We start from the raw sequence: 17748 nt of genomic DNA on the forward strand, positions 1-17748 counted from the left end.
CATAGATAAATCCAAGTTTAAATTTGACTCCGATAGGTAAAAGGGTAAGAAGTCAATTTAGTTTTGTCCTGGTTTTCAATACCTTAAAAGAAATTGTTTTCTTCAATAATGTGTAATTACATTGTTTGTATATGAATTTTAATATTAGAATTTGGTCGTGAAATGGATAACAGTATCCATTTTGCTTACATTTCAAAATAATATCTACAACATATAACTCTAAATGTGAATGCAATTTAGACATTCAAGAAAGCGAGGAGGCATTAAAAGTTTCATTAAACATAGATTATCCTTTTTATATAACATAATGCATACGACATTATACAATAATGGTCCACTAACTGTGATCATAGCGTGATCACAGCGTGCATGTGTGTGTGCTTGCTTAGAATTATTTGTAGTCGCCACCGGTAACCCTAACGGGCGACTCCACTACAAGATTGTTAATAAATTATAGTTAGGTACTGCAAGAGAATGAAGACTCTCACATTCCAGAAGCATCCCTGGTTCTTTAGCGTTTCATGTGTTAGACACCCATATAAGAGACCATTACTCGAACTTTTGACTTGGAGGATTGAGGGATTAAACTCACAAAACCTTGTTTCGTAGTCAGTCATTTTTACCACCAGGTCTCTGTGTTCGCTCTAACGTAAATACTAGTACATGTATATGTTAAACATCTTGGATTTTTTATTTATCAAACGTCCTACAAATTTTGTATTTAACAAAGCCTATTTATATGGAATTATAATCACGGTCAAACGTGTATATACATCCCGCTTAAGAATAGTCAGAACGTGGTCTTTATTAGCCGGTATTCTTTATTTGCAAGTCAAATGAGCTATGCAGTGTGCATTTATTTAGCATTTGTTTCAAATTGAATTCAAAGACGTTACATACGTGCATTTGAACGCCTTTAAATCACAGTATCGAAAGTTACAGAAAAAGAAAGAAATCACTTCATGCACAGAACTGTTTGTAAATGTTCTACTATTTTCTTTACCGAGATATCTTTTGAAAAAATGTAACGATTAATATACGCTTGAGTTATTTAGATTTTATGGCTACCTTTTTTTCCATGAACTCAATATCGTCAAGGAAGTAAATACAGATATAAAACAGGTTCAAATAGTAGAATGCAGAAAAGTGTTCCATTTTGATAAACGTGATAAATAAGATTATATGTGATAAAACTTTTCGTTCGACTGATAAAAAGAGACGGATTTACACATTGTAAATTTATGTAAGAAGACTATTAACTATTTTGCAGAGTTAAATGTGTATGAACAAAATATATTTAGTTACTTTATACTGCACTGAGAATATAAATATTACTTTATAAATATGGCAACATCGCGAGATTACAGTAAATCAGTGATAGCCGCATCGGACGAAATCAAGGACATATTTTGTGAACCTTGTGTTGGTGATGGAAAACAGATAGAAGCAGAAGGATTTTGTGTGGACTGTTCAGAATATCTATGTGGACAATGTTATAACAGTCACGGGAGATTTAAAGCGTTCAAACACCATGTGCTCCAGGATAAGAAAAATATGCCTGTTGATGTAGCAAGAACAAGTGTACTTGATGTGTGCGTAGAAAAGTGTTCTAAACATCCAACAAAGGTCACTGAATACTTTTGTCAGTCATGTGACATACTTGGATGTAGTGCGTGCATCACTACAAACCACCGCCAATGCCAAAATGTCGACCACGTACCGGACATTGTTATAGATCTAGAAAGCAAAGAGGAATTCAAAGAGTTTGTAGAATACGTCGATAAAAGAATTACAATGCTAAAAGAAAGAAAGGACATTATTAATTCAAGAAAATCTGAAGCAGAGGAAATGAAAAAGCAGGCAAAAGAAGACCTCAAAAATCAGCGTGATAAGATAAACACGTTTTTCGACCAACTTGAATCTGAAATGGACAAGAAGATAACGGCTATTGACAAAAATAACAAGGATACATTAAAAGCAGCGTCAGACAGATGTAGTATCTTAAATGATGAACTAAACAAAATGAAAATTGTTGTCGAGACAAATAGGAAAAATGGACAAAAATGTGAACTGTTCACAAAAATGAAAAGATCAATAGTGGAAATTGAAAAGCTTGACAGTCAGTTCGAAATGCTGTATGAAGAGAGTAAGATACAAAGATATAAACTAAAACCATCCACAAAGACAGAGGAAGTAATAAAAAACACGACTGAAATATATAGAATGTTTACTGCAAAACTTGTTTCAGAGATCGATGTAAGCTCTTGCGAAGACAAGATAAAACCACGTATAGTTGGGATGTCGGTGGTACAAGGACATTACATTACTGTTGCAGACAATAACAATAAATCAGTTAAGATAATTGATACTCGAAATGGCAGAGTTACATCAGTGATAAGTTTGGACTGTAGTTTTGTTAGGAGTGTCTCAAATGTCAAGGGCGAACAAATTATAGTTTTACTGACATCATATCGACCTGAATTCCAGAGTAATCTTCTCACTCTGACTGTATCAGCGTCCGGGGTGATAAATAAAGGTAATGTGGTTGTTACAACTATGAAAACAGCTTACGATGTTGTTGTCATTGCAAAACACCTCTATGTGCTACATAGAAATGAAATCAAAGTACTCGATATGCATGGAAATGTTCTGAAAACAGTAGGATGTGACGACACTTCCCTTTCTTCTATAGCTGTAAGTCCTAACAAGCAAACCATTTATTTAACAAGGTATGAAAGTAATCGCGTAGCGAGTATGACCTTGGATGGCAAGGTCACAGCGACCTACAAGGACAAGGATCTCAAACATCCCTGGGATATAACAGTAGACAACGAGGGCTTTGTTTATGTAAGAAGTGATGGAGGCATTTATCAGCTGGCAAAGGACTATACCAAGGTTCAAATTATCTTAGACGACGTGTTTGGTAGAAGCATAACCCACTCTGATGCAGATAATAGACTCTATGTGGGAGAAGTTGAGAAAGTGAAAGTGTATGAACTGAAGTAGGACGTTAAAATCTTAAGCTTAAAAACTGTAAAAATTCGACCCTCTGCAGGAAGCTTCTGTATGTTAACTATCGAACCAATAAAAAATACTTCTGATTTACGGGACATGTCAAACTATAACACTTATAAGTTAAAATACTATGAATATTCTAGGAATAGTGAAATCACTATCTTGTTATACCAGTTATCGATTGAAACTGAATACTTGATACTTTCTATTCTGCTGAAGGTGTTGCGGATAGAAATTATTGTATTTGGATATCTGTTAATCTTCTGTCGATAAGGAGTTTGAACACTGTAAACAAGTTAAATTGCCAGTTTTGTGAATGAATGCCACTCGTTTTAAGTCACCGTAAGGTAAACCAGATATTAATTTGTTTTGCCCAAACTTTTACTGTATGATCTAACCGTATACTCAACAGTTTCTAGTGATAATTTGGAAGTAATTTAGTTGTATTCCAGGATTTTCCCTTCCTTATAACGAAATTCGTTCGTTTGTAGTTGTAGATTCATTGTGCATTTTTGTTTAGAACTGGGCTTATTTAATTCTCTTAATACTACAAAACATTAGGGTTCATATATAAATCATTTGTATATATGTGTTCACGTGATTAGCTGCTGTGTACCTATTTACATTTTAAGGTAGTTCTGCACGTTTGAAAAACCGGAAGTGATGGCGTAACGTCACTTATCCGGAAAACGTAGAATAATGCCTGGATTCGGCGTACGGAAACAAAAATCAGTTTATGAATTAAGGGCAACCTGTGAATAAATGTATTAAAATGACACTGTTACTATCTTTCTGAAGTTAAAATATGATATTAAAACATCTTACATGTTAAATAATTAAAATAATGTCTTAAAATAAGTTTGAAATAGGCGGTTCACTTTAATCGTAGCCAAATATCTCAAAAATGAGCAAATGGACCTATACATTTTATTCCATCATATTATAGGCCATATGTCTATTTATGACTGTGAGAAGTTTCATTAAAATCTACATTGTAGAAATATTTCTACTCGCGAAAATGTTTTGAAAATTGCGTTTTCCCCATAGACTCCCATTAAGAAAACTTGCGTGAGGTCGAAATTTTTCAAATCAGTCTAGCAAAAAATAAAGCATACGACCCTATCTTTTTTATTTGCTGGATTTTCTTAGAATATTCTGAAGTTTTGAAAAATCAGAGTTTAATCAAATTCTACTTTGTAGAAAAAATTTCGATCCTAAAGTGCAGAACTACCTTAACGCGACGTACTCATATTTACCTGTGGAGTGTTGTTTGAATCTTGATTTTCTCTCTTAACAATTTTCTTGTGTTTTTGGTTTGTAAAATATATACATGTATTTACATGACTCCTTATATAAATCCCGGTCCATTGTTTGTGCTATTAACCGGTCTATAGTTTAACACTGAACTTTATTGCGGTGAGGTCTAAACTCGAAGAAAAAATATGAAATTTTATTTCTAATTTAGGTATTAATAAAACACTTAACAATAGCTTGCAGAGGTAAATATTCAAACCATGTTAACCAACGGTCATTTCGGCAATAGTTTTGACCACTGATCGACAAGTCATACAATAAACGTATGTCATCACATGTTTGACGTCGTGAAAATTAAATAATAATACTGTATATGTTTGGGTATTAATAACATTTTGACATCCGTCAAACTGATTTTGTCCTAGATCAGATAAGGAAAGAAGAAATGTCCATGTTTAATTAAAACAGCTTACATGTCATAAAAGGAATATTCTGTCTTTCTACTCTTTTTATCAAACGAATTGAATAACATGACAAAATGATCCGTAGAGCCTTTTATCATTCTATTCAACTCATTTAAAATTATTTATTGAATTTGAAAAAAGACACTTTATAATAAAGATACCTATAATTCAGATGATGTAACTGCATTACTCGATTTTGTCAGCTTTGTCATTTTATTACCAACAATGTTTCTGTATGTGTGTTTATTTTCATCAATGTACGGTTGATCAATGTAAGAATGATATTGCCAAAATATTGAGAGGACGTAAGAATTACCAAATTCGGAGTAAAATCTCATGTATTTTGCTGATACTTCATATATATAACTGTCACATCACCCAGTCGTGTTGTTGAACTGAATTGCTAGTTTTGGTCACTAAGCATTTTCTAATTATTGACCGGAAACCAAATGGTCTACCAACTGACAGAAACACAGTAACAATATAGCCACCATGATGTTATATTGATTGTAACTGGCTTTGTAATTTCCAGTTTCTAGTATGATTTGACTTTGCCCTATGACATAATGGCCCCAAAAATTAATATAAACAATCTACTAACCATAAACAATCACAAAACTAAGTGTGATTGCCATAGACCAAAGCCTTCTCAAACTACAGATCATGACCAGTTTCAGTCTCAAGGCACATTGTGACCTTGACCGTACATCTCCGAAACACAGACAAACATCTACGACCACTGACAAGCACCTTATTAAGTTTGATTTCCGCAGGCTGAAGCATTCTACAACTAAAATAAGAAACACTTTTAATCTCGCGATCACTGCGTCCTTGACCTTTCATATACCGACCCATTAAAGTGATTAGTCAGATTTTGGTCAAGTAATGCATTTGTTCCAGCCTTTAACATCTGGACATTTAATGACTGTAAAGCTGGTAGACAGTTGGTAGTTTTACATTTATTAATTTTATAGGTAGATAAAAGTCTTTATTTCATTGTTGTACATTTGGGCGAATTGGTCCCATTCTGAATTATAAACTACATACAAGTTGACAGTTATATATGCAAAATTCATTGGCAAGTTTGATTACAATTTAAACTCAAAATACAATACAGTTTAGCAAATGTTATCGATTTGTTTTGTATAGAGAAGTAGGTAGGCAGTTAGTTATTTGAAATTTTACAGGAAATCAATTTGTCGGTCGCAAACGATAAAAGCATTCACCTTAACGCTTTATTCGGTCTTAGATATCACTATTCATCACTTTCAATGTATACAGCAGCCTTCACAAAGATCAGGAGAGCCGATTGCAAATTAAATTTGTGTGCGAATTTGTTAGGAAATAAATTTTTCAGTCAGAAATGATAAAATGATTTTTACTGAGATTCTAGCTTACATACAAAAATTAACCAAATTGCGATGCTGACGCATAGGCAAGTCCAATAGCCTTATTTCGAATAGTCGATCTTAAAAATCCCTCCAACTGTGACCTTGATCTTTCAACTTGGGATCCAGGTTTTGCGCATCACACATTGTTTCATTATGGGGAACATATTAAAAGCCTTCGATGAATGGCAGAGGTATGGACCGGACATGAAATTGCGATGGATGGAATGAAGGATGACAGACGGAAAAGCGCAATCCTATAGCCACTAAATTGGTTTTCAACCAGTAGGGGACTAATAACAAAAACCTATAGAAATTATGTAACACACAAGATAAAAACTGCAATATGTATTGATGATTTTATTCTCATAAACATTCTAAATTAATTTATCAATCACAATAATAATGTAATAGATTTTCTGCATATAGCAAGCACTATTTCATTTTCAACTACTTAAATTCATCTCAAAAAAGAAATGATGTCACCTATTATAGAAATTTGTAACTACATGCTACAAATATATTGCCTAAGTGTAGCGAGTTTTTCATCTACGTATCATGAAGATATCTGAAGGTTTAATAGGCATAATCCGGACAAGTAATAGTTTTTCATCTTTAAAAAGCGTCTCAAAAATTAAAGTTCTGCTTTTCCAGTTAAAAAGCTAAACACAGACGACCAAGAGCTTGCTTAATATTGTAAAGGGTTTGGACACTGCAGTCCATAACATTTTGCTTACCATCAATGAGGAATATCATTGATTCCCATTTTACTCCAGTTGCTTTTTTATCACACACTGTTTCAAACAAATGGTATTGATAGAAGTTTATGTCTTTGGATCAGTAACTGACGATGATAAAAATGAACAAAGTGCCAGGTAAATTACCAGTTTTGTGGCTGTATAGCGCTCTTTCTTCTAGACACAGTTTGTTGCAAAATTGATTTACTCCACGGTCACAAATACATCGACGGATTTCGAGCAGGCAATGGCATTTCAAAGTCACAAACTAGAATGGCACAGGAACGCTTTCAAAAGTTGTGGGCAAGGAGAAGGGTAATTCCACCTTTCAAATACTCATTTTCTATCTGAATACAAAACGTCATCAGAATTATTTGATGACAAGGACATGACGCTACTATGGGAAATGTGGTTTAAACATTAAATTATATAATGTTATATAAACGGGTTTGAACTAAGACAAAAACGCCCTTCCCGTTGATGTTGAAGTTTCGGATAGAGAATACAGAAATTGTTTTTTCACGAAAGCTCGGATAATAGAAGAAAGATATACGTTGAGTTTCTTTTGTTATTTGGATATACATCTTGATGTACACGACACTATAAACAAAAATGTTTCTGAAGAGCACACATGCACGAATAAAGGCACATCTTACACAGGGAATAGTTGAAACAATTTAAATAATTTAAACAAATGTGGTTAAATTGAACTTGTGCCATTCTTTCGTATGGATTTGTAAAACGCAATATGTTGCTTTAAAAGTCATGTTAACACTTCATGTAACTTAAATATGTCACCTTAATAAGGCATGCGGCCTGTGTAAACTAATTCGCATTCAGTCTGGAATTAATGACACACACATCACCGTGATGTTGAGAATGTTGATGCGCCTTGTCCGGACACAGAATGGAATCTATAAACATCACATACCCAAGTACGATATTGACTTACATCTGAGGATAGGATTGGTATTGCAACACAAAAGAGGGTTTGATTCAGTATTTGGAAGTGACAGTACGTGTTACAGGGCCGAAACAGTTGCCTAGAAAATGGACCTTGCACAACAAAAATTGTGTTACATGTATATAGGCACTTTATTAAAGTGTGTGAAAATGATTTTATTTTCAAAATTTTCTATTGCGAAAATAGAAATGTTTATGGTATTTCTCGGCGTAAAATTAGTCTAAGTGAAAATGTATCCATATTTTGATATTCAAACTATAAGTAAATAATTGCACAAATGTTTACACACAAAAAAACGAAGAGATTTAAAGAAACTGGGCTTTGTATGTAACAAATCTTGCCTCTAGTCTGTTAAATAAGAAAATACATTATTTACTTCGTCAGTGTCGCTGAAGATAATATATATAATATAGAAAAAACATAGTTGTGTTTAATCACATTTTTACAAAATATCAGAGTTTATATGGATTACTACGTTGTTTAGACGTGCCTAATTAGCCAGTCTTACTTTGCAAATATCTATTATATATCATGCATTCTTCATAATCTGTTATTAGTGCTTTTGTTCTTTGATTTAGTCTACAAAATGATCACTTGCAGGCTTCAGTTCAGTGAATAATGAATTTATGTCGTGAAAATAAAAGCTGAAATGAAAATACCGGGTAAATACATTTTGTAAAATTTGTCATCAATACTTTTTAGTACTTCAACAGACCAAGCATGAACAGTTAAAAAACATATAAGACGTCACGTAAATTGTTGTTTTATTGTTTTACATATATAAGAAGACAATGACAATTAATGACAGTTTCTAGAGACTAGAGCAGAAATGAAGGTGAAAAATTGAGCACAAAACACATTTAGAAATATTTCTCAACTTCATTACCGTTGCTGTAAATGTACAGAATCTTTCGGGATACGTTTGTACTCACGCCCTACTTGGCTTTGGCACCTACTCGGGATTTTGCAAATGTTATAACATGAAAAGAAACATGCATCGTCCTTACAATAAAACTGGACATACCGATCTTCGTGATAAAATTATAGTTTGAACAAATACAACAATTGCCATCAGATTGTAAGGAAAAGAATGTCAGTAGTGCTATTGTCTTTAGAAAGTTGTCAAAAATAATTCGCGTATTTGTTCGTGCAATAGGTTCTTTTTGTCCCAGCACCTATGACAACAAAATAAAACAAGGACCCTGGATCGCTCACTTGGGTAATATGAGCTACATGTTTTAAATGTCAAACTGATGTTAAAATATTAAGACAGTAGGACAGTGGGTCATATTCATGGTCACTAAAAGTCAGTTTTAAGATCGGTGTGCAAAACTGTACATGTCATACAAATTTCAAGGCTGTATCTTTAAAAACAAGACAGAAGTTCAGTAGGTCAAGGTCACAGTCAGGTGACCCCTAATCACTTTGGGTTATCAGGTAATTATAATTAAACAGTTTAGGAAATATGATCTGATATTTTTTAAGTATTTTTTCCTATATAACTCATATCACAAGTGACCCCAGGGCGGGTCCTCCTTTCATCCCAGGGGTATAATCTGAACATTCTTGTTAGAGATCCACTAGGCAATGTTACATACCAAATATCAAAGGACTATGCCTTGAACTATCTGACAAGAAGATTTTTAAACAGTTTTCCTATATAAGTCTAAGTTAAACTTGGGACCCCAAGAGCAGGTCCTCTTTTCCCCAGAGGCATAATTTGAACAAATTTGGTAGAGGAACACTAGGCAATGCAACATACCAAATATCAAAAGCCTATGCCTTGCAGTTTTACACAAGAAGATTTTTTTCCCTATACAAGTCTATGTAAAACTTGAGACCCACGGGGCAGGGCCTCTTTTAACACCAGGGTATTAATTTGAACAATCTTGGTAGAGGACCATAGGGCAATGCTATGTACCAAATATCAAAGGCCTAGGTCTTGTGGTTTCAGACAAGAAGATTTTTAACGTGTTTTTCTATATAAGTCTATGTAAAACTTTGGACCCCCGGGGCGGGGCCTCTTTTCATCCCAGGGACACAATTTGAGCAATCTTCATGATAGAGGACTATTAGTTGATGTCACATACCAAATATCAAATATCAAGGCTCTGCGCCTTGCAGTTGTGGACAAGAAGATTTTTAAAGATTTTCCTTTTGGTTGCCATGGCAACCAGAGTTCTGCATGGAATTCAATTATATGAACAATTTTAAAAGGAGCTGCCCAAGGATCATTTTTATGAAGTTTCGTGTAATTCTGCCCATTGGTTTTCAACAAGAAGATTTTTTTATAAAATGTTGACGGACACGCGACCAACGACGGACGACGGACATTGAGCGCATGAGCCTTTGGCTCAGGTGAGCTAAAAAAAAGGAAAGCTAGAAAATTGTCCTCGGATAAGCTATATGGAATGGAAACTCAGTCACTTTGTAAAACATATCCTATTTTCGATTTCGGAAGTTAAAACTTTTTTTCAACCGCTCACTTGTCAGTTCTGCATATGCACGCCCTGGTATAACAAATAAACTTATGTAAAAATTTATATTGCCAAAGTATATATCTGTATGCCATATATGTCTTCTTCTTCTTCTCTTCTTCCGGATAAAGTACAGGGCCCACTCTGGAGCATCGACGCACTAGGTATATGATAACATAAAAAGGGAAGTAAATGTGTCCGTGTAAAATGTAAAAATCTGTAATAGTTCAGTTTCTTAGTTCTTTAATATTAGATTTGTTAAACTCCCATTCAAATAAAATCTTTGCAAGTACAGAATGCAACTGTACTCAGTAATTTTGCATTCATTGAGAAAAAGTCATTTCTTAGGATACACAAATATTTAACGTTCCATAGATAAAACCAAGTTTAAATTTGACTCCGATATGTAAAAGGGTAAGAAGTCAATTTAGTTTTGTCCTGGTTTTCAGTACTTTAAAAGAAAGTGTTTTCCTCAATAATGTGTAATTACATAGTTTGTATATGAATTTTAATATTAGAATTTGGTCGTCATATAGATAACAGTTTCCATTTTGCTTACATTTCAAAATAATGTCTACAACATATGTCTCTAAATGTGAATGCACTTTAGACAATCAAGAAAGTGAGTAGGCATTAAAAGTCTCATTTAATGTATATTTTCCTTTTTATATAACATAATGCATAGACATTATACAACAATGATCCACAAACTGTGATCATAGCGTGATCACAACGTGCATGCGTGCGAGCGTGCGTGCTTAGAGTTATTTATAGTCACCACCGGTAACCCTTACGGGCGACTCCACTACAAGATTGTTAATAATTCGTAGTAGAGGGTACTGTGAGAGAAAGAACGCTCAAATTCCAGAAGCATCCCTGGATCTTTAGCGTGTCATGTGTTAGACACCCATATAAGAGACCATTACCCGAATGTTTAGTACTTTTGACTTGGAGGAGTAGGGGATAAAACTCATGAACCCTTGTTTCGTAGTCAGTTTTACCACCAGGTCTCTGCGTTCGCTCTAACGTAAATACACATAATACTAATACATGTATATGTTAAACATCATGGATTTCTTATATATCAAACGTCTTACAAATTTTGCATATTAAGTCATCGCATTTATATGGAATTATAAACACGAACAAACCTGTATATACAGGCCGTTTAAGAAGAGTCCGAACGTGGTCATTATTAGCCAGTATCCTTTATTTGCAAGTCAAATAAGCTGTGTATTGTGCATTTATTTAGCATTTGTTTAATATTGAATTCAAAGATAGAAGGTCCCTATAGTTACATATGTGTATTTAAATGCATTTGAATCGAAACATCGAAAGAAAAAGAAAGAAAACATTTCATGCACATATCTGTTGATAAATCTTCTCCTATTACCGTTCACGCGATATCTTTTTTAAAAATCTAACTACAAATATACGCCTGGGTGATTTAAAGTTATGGCTACCTTTGTATTTTCAAGAAATCAATATCGTCACGGAAGTAAAATATAGATATTGTGCTATTTTTTTAACCTGTCAAATGTGCATACATTACACGCTCTGTGCATTCGATATTATAATAGTCGGCCCAACTTCGGTGCTATCCGTATGTTTTACGGAAAGAAATTTTGGTAAAGTGTCCAAATTTCTTTATTAGTATTGTAAGTGGAACACGTATTCGTCGTTTGTATCTGTGGCTTAGTGGTTACAGCACATGACTCAAATGATGGAAATCGCTGGTTCGAGCCAATTAGAGAGAGCATTTTTATTTTTCATTTTTAATTGTTTATAGGATTTATATGACTCCGATGACAACGGTACCGACACCGCGAATAAACTGAATGTTGAATTTAGCTAGTTGTAATTTATATGTTGAAATTTGTAATGCAGTGAAATGAACTGTGAATAAAATAACATAAAGTTTAACATATATTTAAAATGAGAAATTAAAACAAAAAACGAGATAAAAATATACAAAAAATACTTGTGAAAATACAATGAAGGGAACATTGCATAAAAATGTACATGTACAAAGTGTTTCTTGAAATTTGTGAAAACAACAACAACAAAAAAAATCACACACACAGACTCTGAACGGTTTCGATCTTAAGACCTCCAGGTTTCAAGTTATCGACGATGACCACTGAGCTATCGTGACTTGCGTACATCCGTATTGACGCTTTAAATACAAATCACTTTAATTGTAGGGATAACGCATGTTTTTTCTTGTTATAACATCTGCAGAATCCCGAGGGATTGGTTGGTACCCGAGCCCGTTAGGGCGAGGGTACCAACGTATCCCGAGGGATTCTGCAAATGTTATAACACGATATGAACATGCGCTAACGCTATTCTAGCATAAAACGCGTAAAACCTGATAAATGGATACAATATCTCTCAAAGTCATTAATTTTCCACGAAATGCGCGGGAATGTCTTAGTTGTTTTTTTACGTTGACGTCATTTCGTTTTGAATTATCCGTTTTGGGGCCGAATGACGTTTACGCTTTGCCACGGAACGCGCATATATAAAAAGGTGTTATAGCAGCACGCGAGCGCGAGAATCGCTCTGTTAACACACGTCTTCTGTCCTGTTAAAACACCTCCGAAAAGTGACAAGAACAGCAGTTATATGCTAGAATGCTGGTTACTTTCCGTATACTATACGGAACGTACCGAAAATCAACCGAAGAATAAAATGTTCTGTGCACCGCCCATGTAATCAGTATGCATTTGACAGTTCAATAAATAGTACAATATAAAACAGGTTCAAATTAAGTAGAATGCAGAAATATATTGACATTTTAATAATAGTGATAAATAAGAGTGATAAAAATTTTCGTTCTTGTAAATCATAGACTGATAAAAAGAGACGAATTTTCACATTATAAATTTTACGTAAGAAGACTATTAACTATTTTGCTGAGTTAAATATATATGAACATAATATATTAAGTTACTTTATACTGCACTGAGAATATCAATATTACTTTATAAATATGGCAACGTCGCGAGATTACAGTAAATCAGTGATAGCCGCATCGGACGAAATCAAGGACATATTTTGTGAACCCTGTGTTGGTGATGGAAAACAGATAGAAGCGGAAGGATTCTGTGTGGACTGTTTAGAATATCTGTGTGGACAATGTTATAACAGTCACAGGAGGTTTAAAGCGTTCAAACACCATGTGCTCCAGGATAAGAAAAATATGCCTGTTGATGTAGCAAGAACAGATGTACTTGATGTGTGCGTAGAAAAGTGTTCTAAACACCCAACAAAGGTTACTGAATACTTTTGTCGGTCATGTGACACACTTGGATGTAGTGCATGCATCACTACAAACCATCGCGTATGCCAAAATGTCGACCACGTACCAGACATCGTTAAAGATCTAGAAAATAATGAGGAATTCAAAACGTTTGCTGAATACTTTGATAAAAAGCTGGCGGTGCTAAAAGAAAGAAAGGACACAATTAACTCAAGAAAAACTGAAGTAGAAGAAATGAAAAAGCAGGCAAAGGCAGTGCTTAAAAAACAGCGTGAAAAGATAAACAAGTTTTTCGACCATCTTGAGGATGAAATGGAAAATGAGATAACGGACATTGACAAAACTAACAAGGATACATTAAAAGCAGCGTCAGATAGATGTAATATCATAGATGATGAATTAAACAAAATGAAAACTGCTATCGAGACAAAAAGAAAAAACGGCCAAAAATGTGAACTGTTCATAAAAATGAAAAGATCGAAACCGGAAATTGAAAAGCTTGACAGTCAGTTTGAAATGCTATATGAAAAGAGCAAAGTACAAAGATATAAACTAGTGCAATCCACACAGACAGAGGAAATAATGAAAAACACAACTGAAATATGCAGAATGTTAACTGCAAAACTTGTTTCAGAGATTGATGTAAGCTCTTGCAAAGACAAGGAAAAACCAGTTATAAATGGGATATCCGTGGTACAGAGGCACTACCTTGCTGTTGCAGACAATAACAATAAAGCAGTGAAGATAATCGATACTAGAAATGACAAAGTAACATCTGAAATAAGTTTGGACTGCGTTTGCATATGGAGTGTCACAAATGTCAAGGACGATCAAATTGTAGTTTCACTGCCATCATTTAAAACTAAATTCCAGAATAATCTTCTCACTCTCACTGTATCAGCGTCCGGTGCGCTAAGTAAAGGTAACGTGATAACAACTGCATATCCAGCTTACGATGTTGTTGGCGTTGCACAACTCCTCTATGTGTTACATAACACTGAAATCAAAGCGCTCGATATGTATGGAAATATTCTGAAAACAATAGGATGTGGCTACATTTCCCTTCCTTCTACAGCTGCAAGTCCCGACAAGAAAACTATGTACTTAACAGACTATCTCAATAACAGGGTAACGAGTATGACCGTGGAAGGCAAGATCACAACAGCCTACAAGGACAATGACCTTGAACGTCCCTTGGGTATAACAGTCGACAATGGTTTTGTTTATGTAAGAAGTAAGGGAGGCATTCATCAGTTGACAAAGGACTGTACTAAGGTTCAAATTATCTTAGACGACGTGCTTGGTAAAGGTATAACCCATTCTGATGCAGATAATAGACTCTATGTGGGAGAACTTGAGAAAGTGAAAGTGTATGAACTGAAGTAGTACGTTATAATCAAAGTTCAAAAATGTAAATATTAGACCCTCTGCAGGATGCCTCAGACATATAAACTATCGACTTAATAAAGAAGATTTCTGAATTACAGGACATGTCAATCTGTAACACTTTTAAGTTAAACAAGAGCTCGTCGAACACAAAATGCCCCCTTGATGCATTCAGTTATTGCACAAGGAACAGAATTTATTTGGACACTTTGCACTGGACTATTGACGTACTGTCATTGTGGGCCATTTACCAGTCATAAGTAAACCCCGTATAGAGAGGTTTCGGATTACAGGGGTATTTTTACAATAGAGAATGAATAGGAAAAATGGGACCAAATAATTTGTTCAGTTTAGAGAGGTTTTCGGATAAGAGGGGTTCGGATTAGGGAGGTTCCACTGTATCTGTTAATCTTCTGTCGATAATGAAAATGAAATTTGCTGTTGGAATATTTTAAACTTGCAAGTAAAATTACCATAAGTCACCGTAAGGTGAACCAAAAATTGATGTGTTTTGACTAAACTTGTATTGTATATTCTAAACTTATACTCGACTTGTTCTAGCGTTAATTTTGAAGTAATTTTGTTGTTGCTGTGATTTTCCTGCCTTATAACGAAATCCGTTTGCTTGTCATTATAGACTAAATGTGCATTGGCTTATTTATTTCTCTGAATAATCATTCACGGGCTACGTCGCCGTGTAATTATATACATTTAAATGTGACGTATCCCTATTTCACTGTGAAGTGTTGTTTGAATGTGGTTTTTCTCTCTTTACAACCATCACATGGCACTTAAAGACTGTTTTTGTGATAGTAAACAGAATTAAAATTATCCTTTGGAAGCATAAAACACAACCAAACAAAGTGATAGCGAACTTGTTTTCATTATGTCTGTTTATTTATTATAGGTAATAAATGTGAAACTGCCCTCATATCCCTAGCACTGGCTTAAACAGTGTTCTATTATAGTAAAACTGAATGGGTTGGTTAAAATCCGAATCTAAATTCATGACGAATTGTCTCAAAAATATGAACTTGACACAATTTAAGGCAGCAGTGTTACAAGAATCACACTTTGCATGTCTTGATTACGGTGTGGCTTCTGATATTTTCAATTTAATGTTACTTTCCATAGCATGTTTGCTCTCTTGTTGGTTAGCTGTTGTGAATAATGTGTTGCTTTATTACCTATTATTTTAAAATGGAAAGCCAATGACAAAAGATCATCGGCTATCCAAAAGGCACTTTATTTTTTATGAATGACATTTGAATACACTGATTCTGAAGCAATTTGTATCATTTCATTATAAATGCTCTCAGATTTCTTGCTACAGCTTGGAATTTTGACAAAGAAAGGCCCTGCCTTAAAAATAGCTTTTGATACCTAATTTAATTGATATTCAATCTTTATTTGTTATGACTGATGCATAGTTTCTCTTAGTATTTTTATGCCCCCGAAGGGAGGCATATTAGTTTTCAACTGTCCATCCGTTCGTTAGTTCGTTCGTTCGTCACAACGTTAACTTTTTGCATGAAGGCACTTTACTCGCGAACCACTGCACCCAGGACCTTCAAACTTCACATGCTGATAGTACTTATTGAGTAAACGACCCCTACTGACATTGGGGTCACCAGGTCAAAGGTCAAGGTCACAGGGGCCAATGTTAACTTTTGCATGAAGGCACTTTACTCGCGAACCACTGCACCCAGGACCTTCAAACTTCACATGCTAATAGTACTTATTGAGTACACGACCCCTGTTGACATTGGGGTCACCAGGTCAAAGGTCAAGGACACCAGGTCAAAGGTCAAGGCGCTGCGGGGGCATTTGTCACCATCAGTGACAGCTGTTGTTCTTAATTTTCCAGTATATCCAGGAATATTCCACCATAAAGTAAAATTCAATTTTTGTCTGTACAATTTCAAATATTAAAAAATATTTTGTACATTCTGTCATCCTTGTAAATATTTCAAAATGAATACAATAGTCTTCTTCATTTCTTATCTATCTAGGTAAATATATTTCCTGTATCTTGGTTTGTTATCAGTAAAAGATAAGTTTTGACAACCTTGTTAAAGGTTTAAATCTAAAGTTCTTACTTTAAATACCTGCATATTTTCTTGGTTTGGGACCGCTTTGCATTAAAAATTCAGTCATGTAACGTAGTGCGGTTAACCTAACTAGTGTTCCTGGACTCTGTGGCAGAACTAATCTGTTCTGTGCTAAGTTCTCTGTATTAAACAGGTGGAAGTCGAATGACTTCAGATACAACGCCTTATCGAATCGTCATGGAGAACAAAGGCCTCATCCAGATAGCTCACTCAAGACTCTATGATTCATAGATATATGTTCTTCCTATTGATCTAATTGGTTTGGTTTTGTATATTTCTTCATACCGGTAACCTATTATTTCTGAAATTCCAAATGTACTTTTAATAAAACTTGAGTTTTACTCACAGGAATGACTGCTCATATCCGCTTTATGATCATATGAATGCCAAATTGATAATATTGTATGTTTTATTGAAATTCCATATAAAATAGTAGTTACCTGGATGATGTAATCAGGCCTTCCAGCATGGCCTTGCAAAAAAGTAGGAGAAAAGTAGGAGGTTCCTACACAAAAAAAAGTAGGAAACAAGAAGGCCATGATGGCCCTATATCACTCATCTGAATTTATTGGTTGCTTGAACAAATTTCTTTCCTAAAGCTTAAAAAACAATGATGGCCCTATATCGCTCACCTGAGCACCATTGCTGATCAAGTTTTGACATAGATCACATAGGCATACACACTAA

General features: G+C 34.5%; 2 protein-coding genes across 2 annotated transcripts; both read left to right on the forward strand.

Moving 5' to 3' along the window:
• The first annotated feature begins 1344 nt into the window (after positions 1-1344).
• Positions 1345-3006, forward strand: LOC123560416 (uncharacterized). Its single transcript, XM_045352610.2, has one exon. The coding sequence runs from the start codon at positions 1345-1347 to the stop codon at positions 3004-3006; it is 1662 nt and encodes a 553-aa protein (XP_045208545.2).
• A 10288-nt stretch (positions 3007-13294) lies between these two features.
• On the forward strand, positions 13295-14950 carry LOC128546399 (uncharacterized). Its single transcript, XM_053516882.1, has one exon. The coding sequence runs from the start codon at positions 13295-13297 to the stop codon at positions 14948-14950; it is 1656 nt and encodes a 551-aa protein (XP_053372857.1).
• The last annotated feature ends 2798 nt before the right edge of the window (positions 14951-17748 follow it).

This window comes from Mercenaria mercenaria, chromosome 10, assembly GCF_021730395.1.
Source record: "Mercenaria mercenaria strain notata chromosome 10, MADL_Memer_1, whole genome shotgun sequence".
Taxonomy (NCBI): domain Eukaryota; kingdom Metazoa; phylum Mollusca; class Bivalvia; order Venerida; family Veneridae; genus Mercenaria; species Mercenaria mercenaria.

Coding starts and splice junctions, on each gene's coding strand:
- LOC123560416 (XM_045352610.2), top strand. CDS start 1,345: ATGGCAACATCGCGAGATTACAGTAAATCAGTGATAGCCGCATCGGAC.
- LOC128546399 (XM_053516882.1), top strand. CDS start 13,295: ATGGCAACGTCGCGAGATTACAGTAAATCAGTGATAGCCGCATCGGAC.